The 13952-nt window shown below is 38.8% G+C and overlaps 2 protein-coding genes across 2 annotated transcripts in view; both read left to right on the forward strand.

The window, feature by feature from the left end:
* The first annotated feature begins 870 nt into the window (after positions 1–870).
* LOC138903237 (uncharacterized) lies at positions 871–1356 on the forward strand. The gene has a single exon (XM_070191183.1). The coding sequence runs from the start codon at positions 871–873 to the stop codon at positions 1354–1356; it is 486 nt and encodes a 161-aa protein (XP_070047284.1).
* A 590-nt stretch (positions 1357–1946) lies between these two features.
* Positions 1947–13952, forward strand: part of LOC104112306 (probable fatty acyl-CoA reductase 5) — a 41513-nt gene continuing 29507 nt past the window's right edge. Inside the window, exons 1-3 of the mRNA XM_070191237.1 lie at positions 1947–2100; positions 2441–2751; positions 11970–12048. Coding sequence (XP_070047338.1) covers positions 1947–2100; positions 2441–2751; positions 11970–12048 — 544 coding nt within the window. The remainder of the gene's footprint in view (positions 2101–2440; positions 2752–11969; positions 12049–13952) is intronic.

Below are 13952 nucleotides of genomic sequence, written 5' to 3' on the forward strand. Positions count from 1 at the left end.
TGGATCTCAAAGAACCATAATCGGAGAAATCAACCTCAGCCTATAGATGGGCCCAACATGGTTTGATGTTAAGTTTCAAGTGCTGGATATATCTGCTACCTACAACCTATTGTTGGGACAACCTTGGATACATGCCGCTGGGGTAGTGGCCTCTACTCTGCATCAGGTCGTGAAGTTTGAATGGAACCACCAGGAGGTGATCATCCACGAAGACGGAAGTAATCCCATTTATACCAATCAGACTGTTTTGTTCATCGAGAATATGAAGAAGTTAGGTAGAGAAACATACCATCGCATTGAGCACGTCAACACAATTGAAAAGGACAAATATTGGAGCAACAAGATAGAAAGCCTACTGCTATAGACATGGTATGAACCTGGCAAGGGTCTTGACAAGAATCTCTAAGGGATCAACAAACCGGTACAGCCGAAGCATCACGGTACAACTTTCGGTCTTGGGTACGAATATACTTGGCAAGAGTGCCAGGATTGGTCTCCACCATGGTGCGGTCCTTATTATCTGCTGGAATAACCAGTACCACATTTGCACCAGACAATTTATCAAGCTGGCATGATATGGGAGTCTGAGGAAGATGAAGCCTTAGTTGATTGCAGTGCGATAGTTGAGGAGGAGGAGGAGGAAGACCATACCATTCAGACCGTTAAAAAAGGAGTTGTTCTCAAGAATTGGACTGCTGCACCATCCCGGGCCCGTCGAGTTCCTGGGTAGCCTGGCAATTAGCATCAATTATTTTAAAGTAATTTTTTGAGCATCTAAGACATTTTCAATATTTTGTTGTGAACGTATTTTGTTTTGAAATAATTGCTCGGGTTATCGATGAACCTACGACTGTGACATATAATGAGGCAATGCGACATAAGGATAGTGATTCAGAGGATCTGGAAGACGACATAATACCTGAGGAAATTATCAAAGAAGTGGAAAACTTTGAAAACAAGCCTAAATTTAATTTGGACGAGACTGAGACAGTTAACTTAGGAGACTCTAAAATGGTCAAGGAAACACGTATAAGCATTCACCTATCACCATCAGAGAAAGAAGAGTATGTACGATTCCTAAAAGAGTATGCAGATATCTTTGCATGGTCCTACGATGATATGACTGGTTTGAGCACGTCCATAGTGTCTCACAAGCAACCTACCGATCCCATGTGTCCACCAGTAAAACAGAAGCTCAAAAAATTCAAGCCGAATATGAGTTTGAAGATAAAAGAGGAGGTCACCAAGCAAATCAAAGCCAAGGTTCTCAGAGTGGTTGAATATCTGACTTGGTTGGCCAACATTGTGCCGGTTCCGAAGAAAGATGGGAAAGTCAGAGTGTGTGTTGATTACTAAGATCTAAACAGGGCGAGTCCCAAAGATGATTTCACATTGCCCAATATACACATACTGATCGACAACTGTGCCAAGCATGAACGCCAGTCCTTTGTGGATTACTTTACGGGGTATCATCAGATCTGTATGGATGAAGAGGATGCCAAAAAGATAGCCTCTATCACACCATGGGGAATATAATGCTATAAAATGATGTCGTTTGGTTTGAAGAATGCTGGAGCCACTTACATAAGAGCTACGACAACCATTTTCTACGACATGATACACAAGGAAATAGAGGTGTACGTGGATGACGTCATCATCAAATCCAAAAGAAGCACAGATCATATAGCAGACTTGAGGAAATTCTTTGATCGGCTTCGTAGGTACAATCTGAAACTGAATCGTGCAAAGTGTGCCTTCGGAGTCCCTGCCAGAAAATTGCTAGGATTCATCGTCAGTCGTCGAGGGATTGAATTGGACCTGTCAAAGCTATATAGGACTTGCCACCGCCAAAGAATAAGAAAGATGTGATGAGCTTCTTAGGGCGACTCAACTACATCAGTTGTTTCATAGCACAATCAACCGTGATCTATGAGCCGATCTTCAAAATGCTGAAGAAAGATGTTGCAACAAGCTGGACTGAGGAATGTCAGAAAGCCTTCGACAAAATCAAGGATTATTTGTCTAAACCACCTGTTCTGGTCCCACCAGAACCAGGAAGACCTTTGCTACTTTATTTGTCCGTACTAGATGGAGCTTTTGGTTGCGTTCTGGGGATAACATGATGAGATTGGAAGAAAGGAGAAAGAAATATATTATCTGAGTAAGAAATTCACACCTTACGATGCCCGGTACTCTTTGCTGGAGCGCACCTGCTGCACTTTGACATGGATAACTCAAAAGTGGAGGTATTATTTATGTGCATACACCACATATCTCATATCAAGGATGGATCCGATGAAATACATCTTCCAGAAACCCATGCCTACGGGAAAATTAGCAAAATGGTAGATATTGCTAAGCAAATTCGACAACATCTATGTAACTCAGAAGGCAGTCAAAGGGTAAGCGTTGGCAGATCATTTGGCAAAAAATCCTGTAGTCGGAAAATACGAATCGTTGAAAACGTATTCCCCTGATGAAGAGGTATCATTCGTAGGAGAAGATATCACTGAAGCATATGATGATTGGAGAATGCTCTTCGACAGAGCTGCAAACTTCAAAAAAGTGGGTATCGGAGCTGTATTAGTATCAGAAACTGGCCAACACTATCCGGTATCTGCAAAACTCAGGTTTCCATGTACCAACACTATGGCAGAATATGAGGCTTGCATCTTGGGACTCAGGTTGGACATTGACATGAATGTTCAGGAGTTGCTGGTGATTGGAGATTCCGATCATTTGGTGCAACAGGTTTTAGGAGAATGGGCTACCAAAAATACCAAAATATTACCATATATGTACTATGTACAAGAGCTGATCAAGAGGTTTACGAAGATAGAGTTCAAACATGTTCCGAGGATCCAAAATGAGTTCGCAGATGCATTGGCCACTTTATCTTCCATGATACAACACCCAAACAAGAATTTCATCGACCCTATCCCAATAGGAATTCATAAACAACTGGCTTATCGTGCTCATGTTGAAGAAGAAAGTGACGGAAATCTGTGGTTCCATGACATCAAAGAATACTTGGAAAAGGGAGAGTACCCAGAGCACGCAACTCATACCCAGAAGTGCACACTCCGAAGGTTAGCCAACCATTTATTTCAAAGTGGAGGAATTTTGTACAGAAGGACTCTAGACCTAGGATTATTACGGTGTATTGATGCCAAGGAAGCATCCAGATTGCTCGAGAAAATACATGTCGGAACCTGCGGACCACACATGAATGGCTTTGTCGTAGCCAAGAAAATACTAAGAGTAGGATATTTCTGTATGAATATGGAAACAGACTGCATCAAGTATGTCCAGAAGTGTCACCAATGCCAGATACATACTGATATGATACAAGTGCCACCCAATGAACTCAATCTAACAAGAACACCCTGGCCTTTCTCCGCTTGGGGCATGGATGTCATCGGTCCAATTGAACCCGCTGCTTCAAATGGGCATAGGTTCATTCTAGTGGCCATAGACTATTTCACAAAGTGGGTTGAAGCCACATCTTACAAAGCTGTAACTAAGAAGGTCGTCGCAGATTTTGTTCGGGATGGCATTGTTTGTCGATTCAGAGTACCAAAGTCAATCATCACCGACATTGCTGCCAATCTCAATAGTTATTTAATGAAGGCCATGTGTAAAACTTTCATGATCAAGCATAAGAATTCCACGACATACATGCCGCAGATGAATGGAGCTGTAGAAGCCGCCAACAAAACATTAAGAAAATACTAGGGAAAATGCTCGGGTATCGTACCACGGTTCGCACAACAACTGGGCAACCCCTTACCTGTTGGTCTACGGTACGGAAGCGGTTATCCCTGCCGAAGTAGAAATTCCTTCTCTAAGAATCATACAAGAAGCTGAGCTCAGCGTCGCAGAATGGGTACAGAGCCGATATGAACAACTGGCTCTCATCGATGGAAAAAGAATGAATGCGGTATGTCACAGTCAACTCTACCAGAATAGAATGGCAAGAGCTTTCAACAAAAATGTTAGACCAAGACAATTCACAACGAGATAGTTAGTGCTAAAGCAGATCTTCCCACATCAGGACTAAGCCAAGGGGAAGTTCTCACCCAACTGGCAAGGTCCCTACATGGTCCATCGAGTACTAACAGGAGGAGCACTCATACTTGCAGAAATGGACGGAGAGATTTGGCCAAAATCTAGCAACTCAGACGCAGTCAAGAGATACTATGTTTAGGATTGTTTACATTTCTTCATTTGATGTAACTGAACTACGCTTGACCTGATTCCTGTTTAAAAGGGGATATGTAGGCATCACTGTGGGTTCGGTCACATCTTAATAAAATCTTCATTTTCCCTACGATAAAAAACAAGGGCAAGATCGCAAGTTCAGCCAACTTCGTCATATGCGGAACAACCAAAAGTATTGTGAGATGTATGCATTTAAAAACTAAGGCAAGGAGGTCGTAATGTCTCTAAAATGTGTCACAGTCACCGGTTTATCTAAATTATTTGATGTTGCATACTACTATATTTTGCATATTTTTTGAAAATTTTGTTTCTATGATAGCCAGATGTCACCCAGGGTAACTCAAAGAGGATCCCAAGACAGGAGAAAAGGCCGAGCAAGAAGATAAAAGCACGAACCAACCTTCCCACCCACAAAACTCACTACCTTCATGACGACAAATTACCTAACGCAAACACCTCCAGCTAAGAAATACTTTACGTTCTCACTGCCTTCTCATCATTTGCTTGAGATTAAGCTCTACCTCCTTTCTTGTATGAGGCTAAACATTGCCTCCCTAATTGCATAAGGCTAAGCACTGCCTTTCCTACGTGAGACTAAGCCTTGTCTCCTCTTCTTGCATGAGGCTAAGCATTTCCTCCCTAATTGCATAAGGCTAAGCACTGCCTTTTCTGCATGAGACTAAGCGTTGTCTCCTCTTCTTGCATGAGACTAAGAATTGCCTCCCTAATTGCATAAAGCTAAGCACCGCCTTTCCTGCATGAGACTAAGCAATGTCTCCTCTTCTTGCATAAGACTAAGCATTGTCTCCTCTTCTTGCATAAGGCTAAGCACTGCCTTTCCTGCATGAGACTAAGACTTGTCTCCTCTTATTGCATGAGGCTAAGCATTGCCTTCCTAATTGCATAAGGCTAAGCATTGCCTTTCCTGCATGAGACTAAGCATTGTCTTCTCTTATCACAGGAGGCTAAGCATTGCCTCCCTAATCGCATAAGGCTAAGCATTGCCTTTCCTCCATGAGACTAACATTGTCTCCTCTTCTCATATAATGCTAAACATTACCTCCCCAATTGTGTAAGGCCAAGTATTGCCGTTCCCCGCATGAGACTAAGCATTGGTCCCCCCTTTTTGGCATAAGACTAAGCATTACCTTTTCCTTGCATAACATTAAATACTATCTCCACAACGCTATCTCTTTGTTTACCTAGGGCTAAGCGCTGCCCTCATATTACGCAAGACTTGTCTTATCTCGACCTCGCATATGACCAAGCATCATATCTTTGCATTTCATGGGCTGAAACATCGCCATTTTGTCCAAAGGCGTCATAGTCCGAAGGCATCATCCTCATAGCCGGGAGAGACCATTCCATGGCCTGAGGATCTCTCAAAATTGCACACCATTATTTAAAGGCGTCATAGTCCAGAGGCACCATCCTCATAGCCCGAGGACATCATTTCATGGCCTACGAATCCCTTATCACATGCTTCATGGCCCAGGATGTCATGGTCTAAGTATATCATCCTCACCGTCCAAAGACAACCTTCATGGTCCGAAGAAAATTTGCATCATGTTTAAATTTTCACAATAATCCATATATATATTCGCATGCACCGTGTTTTAAATTTTGCAGGTAACTCGGGAAGTAACCATTCTTCCAAACGGGAGCAATCTTTGCTCTAGTTTCTGGTCACAACATTCACATCCTTCAATTATTTTAAACGTAACCGACCACTGGCAATTGCCCACCTTTTACTCTTTGACTTTTCAGATACTCGCTCTGTGATACATTCGTAACGTTTCATATTCACACTCATGACTCCGTACAATTCATCTGATACTATCTTATCCAAGGGAACCCTTTCCGAAACATACGACCATTCTTATAACAACTCCATCGGTTTCGTTCGTCGTTGGCTCCGGAACTACACATGGCCTGATTCCCGTAACACCAGGGATATGTAGGCAACTCAGGAATCAGGGTACGGCCTCCATTTTTTCAAATCACATCATTCCTCATTCTATTCGGCCAAAATTGGTCATCATTTTCTTTACCCGATAATTCTTTCATCATTCCCGGGTAAAGAGGGGCAGTTGTTGTTACCCAATTTTGCCCTCATAGTTTTCTCAAATAATATATATACTTTCAAAACATCATTTTTTTCGCATCATTATTTAGCTACAAATCCATACAAGCATTTTTCTATAATTTTCCATAATTTTCAGAGCTATAAAATTGATTTTTCTGCATTTAAATTACTTGAATATTTATTAATTACTCCTTTAAATTATTTTGGTGATGACTTAATTACATAAAATTATTATTTTGCATATATAATACTTGCTTCAGATATTTTACTCTATTCTTTATAATTACATTAGTATTTTTAGGCCATTTGCATAATCTTGCAATTATAGCCTGTATCTTGCAATTTTATTGCATTCGTCATTTTATTCAAGGTCACAATAATATCTTACATTTTTATAATATTCTACTATTGTTTTAAAGTATTAATTGGCATAAATATCATTTTTATAATTTATTTCACTATTTTTATTAAATTATTTTCCCTTAATTTCCTATTTTAAAAAAATCTGGCCCAAAATTAGGATTAATTTCGGACCATTAAGGTCCAAATAGACCCCTTGCCCAATAACCTCAGCAGCCCAAACGACCTAACCTAGTTCAAAAACCTACCCATCTCTTCTCAAATCCCAACCGTTGATTAAAAATGATCAACGACTCACAACACTCCTCACCACTCTCCTTATATCCCCTCACCCAAACCCTAATCCCCACTTTCTCTTCATCAGCCGCCCTCAAACACTCCTCCCTCCCATCGAAACCCTAGCCGCCCACTTTCCTTCTGTGATTTTCTTACCTTTTATGTGTTACCTCAGTATTACTAACAAGATTGTGAAATTACTTAACATTTGCCCCATTTTTTGGCAAATAGCCATCTATGAATCAAGGGAGATCAGCTTCACCCTTCGGTATTTGGATGATATTATGTCTATATACATTCATGGCAAGGCGATATGAAGCTGATTCACTAAAACCTTTGGTCGATTCCTTGATTTATCTCGAATTAGGGTTCAGAATTTTATACTATTCCTTTTACCCGTTCCATTACTGATAGCTTGTGGTACATTCTTTCCATATATATGTTTGATTGATTGTTTTCCTTGTTTGTTTGCTTGATTCCTACTACTACATAAACCCCTCCCCTTTCCCCTTTGAGACAGACTTTTAATCAACCGAATTCACTAGAAATCAAAGCGATTATTCTATTATTGTCTTATTCTCTTGTTCTATACTCCGATTCTTGGCCGACTAAAAGCCAAGGCCACTGGGATTCGATTTTCAACTTTTCTTGGTGCGAGCACTGCCCAGGGTTCATTTGAAGCCCTTAGGAACTCTGACACACTAAGAATCTGGGTTCTTGTTCTCTGTTGACATTCATAGCACTGTGGAATTTATTCTTTCTTGTTGTTTGTTTATTCAACTGATAACTGCTAAGTCTATTGGCTTTACGGTCTCATTTTTCTGTCTTCATGTACTGCCTATTCACGCCTCTGAATTTCATGACCAAAATATGTTCTTAGACCATCTCTATGTGTAACTTTACTAGCATTGCACTCGTATTCTGATTTTAACCTCTTTAGCATTTGGCCTTTTATTTAAAATCTCCAATTTTTGAGATATGTTATTTGAATATGCTTCACCTGAATAATTTAGACTCTCTTAAGTTCATTTAGCCTAATGTATTAGTACTTGAATGTCTACATTACTGTTTGACATGAGTTTGATTTGCTACTCTACTTTGAATTCCTACAATAAATGCCTCACATCTGTAATATGTTAAAAATATGTGACTTGCTACTCTGCTATTGTGTCACTCAACATGTCTTTGACTTACTTAATTACATATCCCTTTAGTGATTATTTGAGACTTTAGAGTGGCTATTTTAATCTATGTTTCCTTACAATATTTGAGACTGTTTGTCTCAGTGATAAATTGGCATGTCTACTTTCTGGTGTTGTGGAGGATATTCAACATGATTTGGACCCTTAGTCTTTAACCCTTTAAGTTAGTACCTTACCTAGACCTGTTTGGTATTATGCACCTTTGTATGTTAACCTTGTGATCTCAGGAAATTTGCTTCTCCTCTAACTCTCAATGTGCTTTCTACCTATGTGTTATCTCTTGCTAAGTGTTAAACCTGTAATAGCCATCTACGTCTAAGTCTTGTTAACCTTCTTAACTAGCATGTTATGTGTTTTAGACAACTTTGCTATGTCTGCTTTATAAAATACAAGTGCATTTTTTCAAATTTTATCCCTTAACCATTGTTCTCTCACTCTCATTTGTTGCCTACAATATTCTGAATCTATCACTCTTGGCCGGCTCAAAGCCAAGGCCACTAAGACTTTCTCTATTGACCTCCCTAGTGTGAGCACTGCTCGGGGTCCATTTGAGACCCCTATAAACTCTGGCACACTAGGACTTGGGGTTCTTTGGCCACCCTCTTTACTACTGAGACCTTAGTTGTCTCTGACACTCAGTTCTTTCCTTATTCTATCTGTTGAATATGCAAATTGGGTTGTTTAAGTGGTTTCTGTGTGATTCAATGTTTGGGTCATATGATCAATATGTGGCTGTTTGGTTTGGTTTGAATTCCTCTATGTTTTCTGGGCTGTGCTGATGAATATAGCCCCCTGTTGCAATCTGGGCATGCTATTTGTGAAGTAGGAATTTGTTGAAGGCCCATGCAATACTGAGTATCTCCTTTTGGGCATGCTATAGGCCTACTGCTATTGCTTGTATAATATGTTGTAATTACATTCATCATTGGGTTTGTAATAATTTTGTAATAAATAATTGGGGGTGTTAGTGAAATCGGAGAAATGGATATACTCTAATATTTTGCACTAAAGGGTAGAAAACATGCCTATAGGGTTCGTATGGTCTACTTGTTGTCCAACCTACTATATATATGCCATTCAATTTCCATGTGCACTGGTAGAAATCATACCATTAGGAAAATCACACATCACCCAACTTGCCTACTAGCAAAGCACAAGTACTTTATTTATTCCTATGTCTACTGCTAGACAACATACCTATAGGAAATAAAAATGTCGATGACCATTCTTTTAATTTGCGTAACTGCAGCATATTCATTAGATACCATGCATATAGGATTATAATAGCTTATGTTCTACTAATCTTCATCTAGAAATCCTGCCTATAGGACTTTAATTGGTTGATTTGCTATTGTTATCATACTGCTCACCTAGAAAACATGCCTATAGGGGCTAAGTATAAAGAAATATCAGCTGCAATCATTAATCGTTGATAATCCTCCCTATAGGGTATTACTACTCGCTTTAAAGTGTTAATGTTGAACTTTCCAAACATTGTTTCATTACTTAGCCGTGCCACTATTAGAAAGCATGTCCATAGGATCAAACTGAGTAATTCTGAGTATTTTCAATGGTTATCACTACCAACCACTGCGTAAATCACCTAAAGATCATGTCTATAGGTTTAATCATTTATAACCTTTAATTGCAATGTTAGATACCCCTAAACTGTATAGTTGTTTGGAAATCATATCTATAAGTTTAAAGTGGCACTTTGCATCTGAAACTGCATGCACGTTTGAATCCAAGGTCTCATAGAAACCATGTCTATAGGGCTTAATTACTTTAATTTGCCTCAGTTTTGAAACTGTCTAACGCCTAATGTGAGAACCTGTTTTGCGTGCATTTGTTGTTTAAGTGTGGAGGCTAACTTAAGCCCTTAACTGTCCTTACATGAAGTCCAATTTGTGTTATATGTCGCCTAGTTTTATCATTTTGAGCAGCCTAAGTAAAGTCTAGAACCACCCTAAATAGAGGTCCAATGCCTCCTGGACGATAGATACGGGACAGGCAGTGCACGCATAGGGTACGACCTAGAATTGAATTAGAGAGCCTAAGTAAACAACTTTAACATAGTAATCGAGTAGAAGGAGATGATAGTCTGTGCCCGCTGAATAATATGAGTAATTTCCTACCTCAAGGGAGTTGCGAAGTATTATTTATGTTGCACGGGGTAATCCTTTAGGCTAAAAAACTTAGGACTCCCCCCCCCCCCCCACCCCAATCTCTTCTTTATATATGTAGCCGTCTAATATAGGTCGTCATAGTTATATCCTTGTAATCCTTATTTCTCATTGTGTTTTAATAAATTTCTTTGACCCTTACTCTATTTGTTTATCTTGCCTTTTTTTAATCCACATAATCTTAAGTTCGGCCGGGACCCACAGTTGTGGACCTCGAAGAGTGCCTAACACCTTCTCTTTGAGGTAATTTGAGTCCTTACCCGATCTTTGGTGGCGTTGATTAGTCAAACAGAGTTATCTACATAATAGGTTCCCTAACACATCTCAAAAATCGTTAGGTGACGAATCTTCTTCTTTTAGCACTCTATCTCCCATCCAAAAGAGTTGTCAACATGTCGAAACCCGCTTTCGCGAGAAAAATAGAGCGCGACAGGGAGACTTTATGATAACTTGTGGGCCTTATCCGCACAAGTGTTGTTGCATGCAAAATAGCATGACCCCATACTAAAATGGGGAGTTTTGTTCTCATAAGCATTTGTCTAGCAATTAATTGTAGGTGTTTGATCATGTCACGCCCCGAACTCGGGGAGCGCCCAACCGACCGAACCCGTCCGAGCAAGCCTATTAGATTTCCTTCTACCCAAACTCATCCATGAAAAAAGAGAATACATATTTTCGTTAATAATAACAATAAAGTGATCATGGCTGCAATACCAATTCTTACCATTAGTTACTTCATTTTAAAGTATCAAATTTCACACACGTTTTTCATAGTTTGAAGTGGAATAAGTAATTCAAACACAACATAACTAGTTTGTCTTCCCCAATACCAATATACAACCCACACTATGTCTACAGATCCTCTAATAGATACATAAGAGTATTATGATAATGCCAGCAACAAGGCCCCGGCTGTACCTCAAACACAATACACAAGGAACAAAAGATATATGACCCCGAAATGAAGTGGGGCTCACCAAGTTTGCTGGAAAGTGTGTGTACCACTATCACTGATTAGTGTCTCCTGCTGTGGAACCACCTGCATCTATTGAAGATGCAGCGCCCCCGGCAAAAGGAACGTTAGTACATATAGAATAGTACTAGTATGAATGACAAAACACCCTCTCATTAGAATAATAATTAATTCAAACAAGAATAATCATAATATCAATGGAAACCTTAAACAACATCAAACCTTAAATTAGGATAAGACAATGTTCAAATTAATTTCCTAATTACTGTTACAGTTACAGTTCTCTTAACTTTCCTAATTACTGTTTTGTTGATTCAAGAAGTCCATGAATATTATAAGTAGTTTCATTAGTGTGTAGCTAGTTTAATGACTTTGAGGTCATCTAATAGTTATTTTATCATTGCAATGTACTTAAATTATTTAAGATGTCCAAGAGTATAAGTAATCATATGATATGTACTGTCATAAACAAAATGAATATAATGACACATACCTTAGTAAAATATGATTCGACTTAGCGGGGATAAAAATGAAATTAGAGTTTCGTGTTAATAACGTGTTATAAAATAAAAGCAATGTAGTAAAGTAAAGTAACAAGAATAGAAAATATATAAGGGATGAGAGAACTCTTTTCTTTCTTTCTCTTCTGTGTGCCATTTTTCCATCAGAAAAGGCTATTTATAAGCTTAAAAAGTGATCTTGCACTCCATTATAAAGTAAGGGAAATGGATCTCCATAGCAACATAGGTATCCACTATCTTAAATTATTCATAACAAAGGACTATTTTTGCTATTTCACAAAATGATTGATAACTATTGCCACCAGCAAACTGAACTCAAAGATTGGGTTTTTTCTTGTATATATATACGTATCCACAATAAAAATTAAACAGTACATAATTCATGGTTCGAACCAGATATTTTCTACCGGTGTGGGGGGCATGTTGTGTATTGTGATTTCCTCCTGGATAAGAGCAAATGGAAAGTTTCTAACTAACCGGGTATGTAATTTGCTGGTGACTCAGAGTTGATAGTGAGATTCTTGTACTTTTCACATGATTGCATGATAGATACGGTGTGTTGTGCGGGATTAAAAATTTACAGGTACAAGGTGTCAGTTCATTATTGAAGCGAAGGTCCTGAATTTTGGACAACATGGTCAATTTCAGATATTTAGATTAATGTTATAACTTCTTGATAATTCCTGAGAAGGGTGCGCATTTCAAAAGGCGCATTGTATTTTGACTTACGAATGTTCATTGGTATTGCGGTACTCACTTAGTTGATAGATTGTTGATATTCAAATTATTTCTATGTGGTACGGAAGAATTATGAAAGTATTCCTCGTGAGATGATCGTGCATGAAATATGTCTTAGTCATTCGAGTGCTGGAGTTGTGGTCAGTTATGGTGGTTCATGTGTTCTATGAATTTGGGGGACTAGGAATTCTCAGAAGCAAATTGTTTCGGGGCTGCGGACTGTGAAGATGTGGCCAAGTTAACTAGATAATAGTACGTGTTATGTTTAAGTCATTGAGGACTTTTCAAAGGGCTATTTATCCATGCTCGGATTGCATTTAGGCTATAATAAGTCTAGAATTGACTGTTACGCTTTAAGCTATGATGTTTCTCATATATGTAACATTGCGTGAGCTATTTGAGTCATGCTTGAGGCTACATATGGGTTAAAATCCCTGAACGAACTTGATAAATGCCTCAGTGATGAAAGATTTCCGGTTTGAGCTATGATAGCATACTTTGTACATGTCTACACTTTAGCATGTCATTTATACCAGTACAGGAACATGAGAATCTTATCCTACTCATCATATACCTGTATACCTATTTAAATGCTCCCATATGATATATTTGGACTGGAGGCCTGGGACTATACCTGGCGGATTATATTATTGGCACGCGAGTTGTCTGTGCGGGTTCTATTATTAGCACATGAGTTGTCCGTGGAGTGTGTGAAATTTTTGTTTCCTTGATCCTTTATCTGATTAATTTTTTTATTCCTCTACATGATATGCTATCGCCTAATCAGGTCAATTTGAGAAAAAGAAAATGTGCACATGCACACACATATGTTCTTTTCATAGAATTTGATGAGTTGGTTTTAAATAATGTTCTGTGCCGGAAAGGCAGGATTACACCAGAATAGTTGTGTTTGGTGATATAAGGTTATTGGACCTAGAATGGATACTATCAGGTTTGATTATATCGTGTTGGAAGAATAATTTAGAATTTATCTTAAATAATTAGCTATGGTACTTGTTGAATGAGAGAAAGCTCCGTGACTTGTTGATCTGGTAAGTGGTCATGAAATTTCGCGTGTTTCTTTCATTATCGGCAGTGTACAAAGGTTTTGGAATGAGGTGTTGATTCATATGGGGTCTAATACCAGTATCGGGTTTAATTTATTAGCAGCTACAGTGATTAGAAACTATTGCGAGTATGCGGGTTGTGTGGTATATCATGTGACTACATCTGGAGTTATGACTAAGGCTTAATAAAACTTGTTAAGACTCATACAGAGTGTAGATGTGAGATTCGGTCTTGAAAAGAAATTTTTGGATGTTGGAAATTAGATTCCAAGGTTTATGGGCTAATGCTAAATTAATAATTTTCAGTTATGTGGTGTCGTCAGGC

This window comes from Nicotiana tomentosiformis, chromosome 1, assembly GCF_000390325.3.
Source record: "Nicotiana tomentosiformis chromosome 1, ASM39032v3, whole genome shotgun sequence".
NCBI classification, from domain to species: domain Eukaryota; kingdom Viridiplantae; phylum Streptophyta; class Magnoliopsida; order Solanales; family Solanaceae; genus Nicotiana; species Nicotiana tomentosiformis.

Bases quoted from the DNA above. Each gene is read 5' to 3' on its own strand.
- LOC138903237 (XM_070191183.1), top strand. From the start codon at position 871: ATGCGACATAAGGATAGTGATTCAGAGGATCTGGAAGACGACATAATA.